The sequence below is a fragment of the Mus caroli genome, unplaced genomic scaffold, assembly GCF_900094665.2.
Source record: "Mus caroli unplaced genomic scaffold, CAROLI_EIJ_v1.1 scaffold_24678_1, whole genome shotgun sequence".
NCBI classification, from domain to species: domain Eukaryota; kingdom Metazoa; phylum Chordata; class Mammalia; order Rodentia; family Muridae; genus Mus; species Mus caroli.
The window spans coordinates 2,635-4,811 of record NW_018389381.1 but is presented as its reverse complement, the minus strand read 5'-3'; the positions used below and the strand labels follow the sequence as shown (position 1 = coordinate 4,811).

Sequence of the window (2,177 nt, the reverse complement as noted above, 5' to 3'; positions counted from 1 at the left end):
TTTTCCTTCCTAAACTGATCAATCCAAAAAGAATGTTTAGGTGGCACAAGTTTTTCTCTCATGATTTATAAATTACAAAAAAGAATACTGTGATATATGGAGGGAGAATGTAGGGTAAATCAAGAGAGAGTAGTTTGATGACTATGAACAAAATATTTTATATAACACTCTTATGAAATTAATGAAGTACTAATAAATGTAAAAGAAAACCTTGAACACACTATCCCTTTCTCTCTTTCACCTGCATCTATGAGGGAGCTCCACAGCCACCCATTCCTGCCTCATCACTCTAGTATTCCTCTGTGCTGGCGCATCAAGCTTTCAAAGGACCAAGGGATTCCCCTCCCACTGATGCCAGATAAGGCAATCCTCCACGGAGGAGGGGAAATCAGGAAGGAAGATAACATTTTAAATGTAAATAAATAAAAAACAATACAACATATATAAATTAAAAAAAGAAAACCTTCAATATGGAGAAACGTTTATGTTAATGAATCCATGATATACTTAATTAGGTTATAAATATGTTTCTACAGAATTAAAAAAAATCCCACGTTAATATATAGTTAAATTTTTTCATTAATCATATGTACATATACATTATACTATAAACCCATTATATATATTCCTGTATTGTAGGTAATAGGCTATTTGGGTACTATTGAACATGGAATTCAGAGGCCATTGATCCATCGATTACCAGATATACTTGAAGTTGTGCATAATCAAAGTTTGATTATTGTAACTTTGGATGGTCTTTTGCAAAAGTAGCAATTGGTCTTAAACACGAAGTCTCATATTTTAAAGTCCAAATATCCTGAAAAAAAACTATGGTATACCCACTGATGTTCCTCCCATGGCCCATTCCAAATCATCAGATATATGAAGTTGTTGACTCTTAGGAAAACAAGGTAAATAGCTTCCTATTTTCACTTTTAATCCAAGGCCTTGTGGAAAATTCCAAATGATGAAAATNTCATACTCTGTACACTGATTTTCCCTATGCTTCATGTTCACCAGTTCTCCAACAGGGTTCGTAAATACCCTGGTTTTCATCAAGGAAGACATCTAGAAGAGATTAATGCTTACAATATCAACAAAGCATATCTATAAAGGTAACACAAAATTGAGAATTCCCTAATTTCTTAATGACTCCAGAAAAAAAAAGCAGCTGTATTGAAATAAACGTGTGTATAAAAAAACAGTATACCTCATTGATAACTGAAAATTTATATACTTCATATTAATGATAGATGATAAAGTGTGCTAGAAAAAATGATTACTAGAAAATAAGTAACACAGTGCATGAGTGTGAGTGTGTGTGTGTCTGTCTGTCTATGTGAGGTCTATATGAAGATTCTTGTCAAAAATACTTTTTTTAAAAAATGAAACAGTATATGAGAGACTGAAGGGGAAGTCTGAATATCTGGTAATTGTTTAAATAAAGAAATTATTTTCATGTACATACAGTATACTCATAAAATAAATGTAAACTTAGTAAAATGTACAGTCTTTGTCATTTATGTTACTGTAAATTTTTAATGTAAATGACTAAATAATAAGCACAGCACATGTACCAATTTCTGAGAAACTATTCTTCAGCCAAACATTCCAGTCTAGTCATCACTTAGGCTTTTATGATAAAACTCTTGGCTCCTATTCTAAATTTTGAACTTATTTAGTGAAATGTAAGACACCTTGTCACAAAAGTCACTGATATTCATAAAAATATATTGCCTCCTATTAAATGTTATATTTGTCTATGATATTCATTGATGTAAAAGGTTTATTAGGGAATTTAAAGAATAATCTCTAACAAATGTACAGTTGTTCCTCTGGGTCCATTTAAAAGACCACATTGATATATCTAAGCATAATGCAATGTAAGAAACTTTACCTGCTGACAAGCAGTGAAATGTCTTATAGGTTCTGCCTTTTTCTGAGACTCTACTTCTTGAAGAATGTGTTCATGGTAGGTGTGGGCCGCAGCATAAACAGCATTATACAGATTGTAACCTTCATCACTCATGGCCATATCATAGCTGTGCAGTGCTGTCCATTCCAATGTGTTGTTGAATGTAATATAATCCATTTTACTGCTGTTCTTAGAGATTGAACAATTAAAATAATTCCATTCCAGTATAGTATGAGAAATATCTTTTAGGTATTTGATAGTG

General features: G+C 31.9%; 1 protein-coding gene across 1 annotated transcript in view; it reads right to left on the bottom strand.

The window, feature by feature from the left end:
- Nucleotides 1-843: 843 nt before the first annotated feature.
- Nucleotides 844-2,177, bottom strand: part of LOC110288082 (vomeronasal type-2 receptor 116-like) — a gene marked incomplete at its 3' end in the record, with an annotated part of 2,620 nt that continues 1,286 nt past the window's right edge. Inside the window, exons 2-3 of the mRNA XM_021154532.1 lie at nt 1,898-2,157; nt 844-1,068 (exon numbers count right to left, since the gene is read on the bottom strand). Coding sequence (XP_021010191.1) covers nt 844-1,068; nt 1,898-2,157 — 485 coding nt within the window. The remainder of the gene's footprint in view (nt 1,069-1,897; nt 2,158-2,177) is intronic.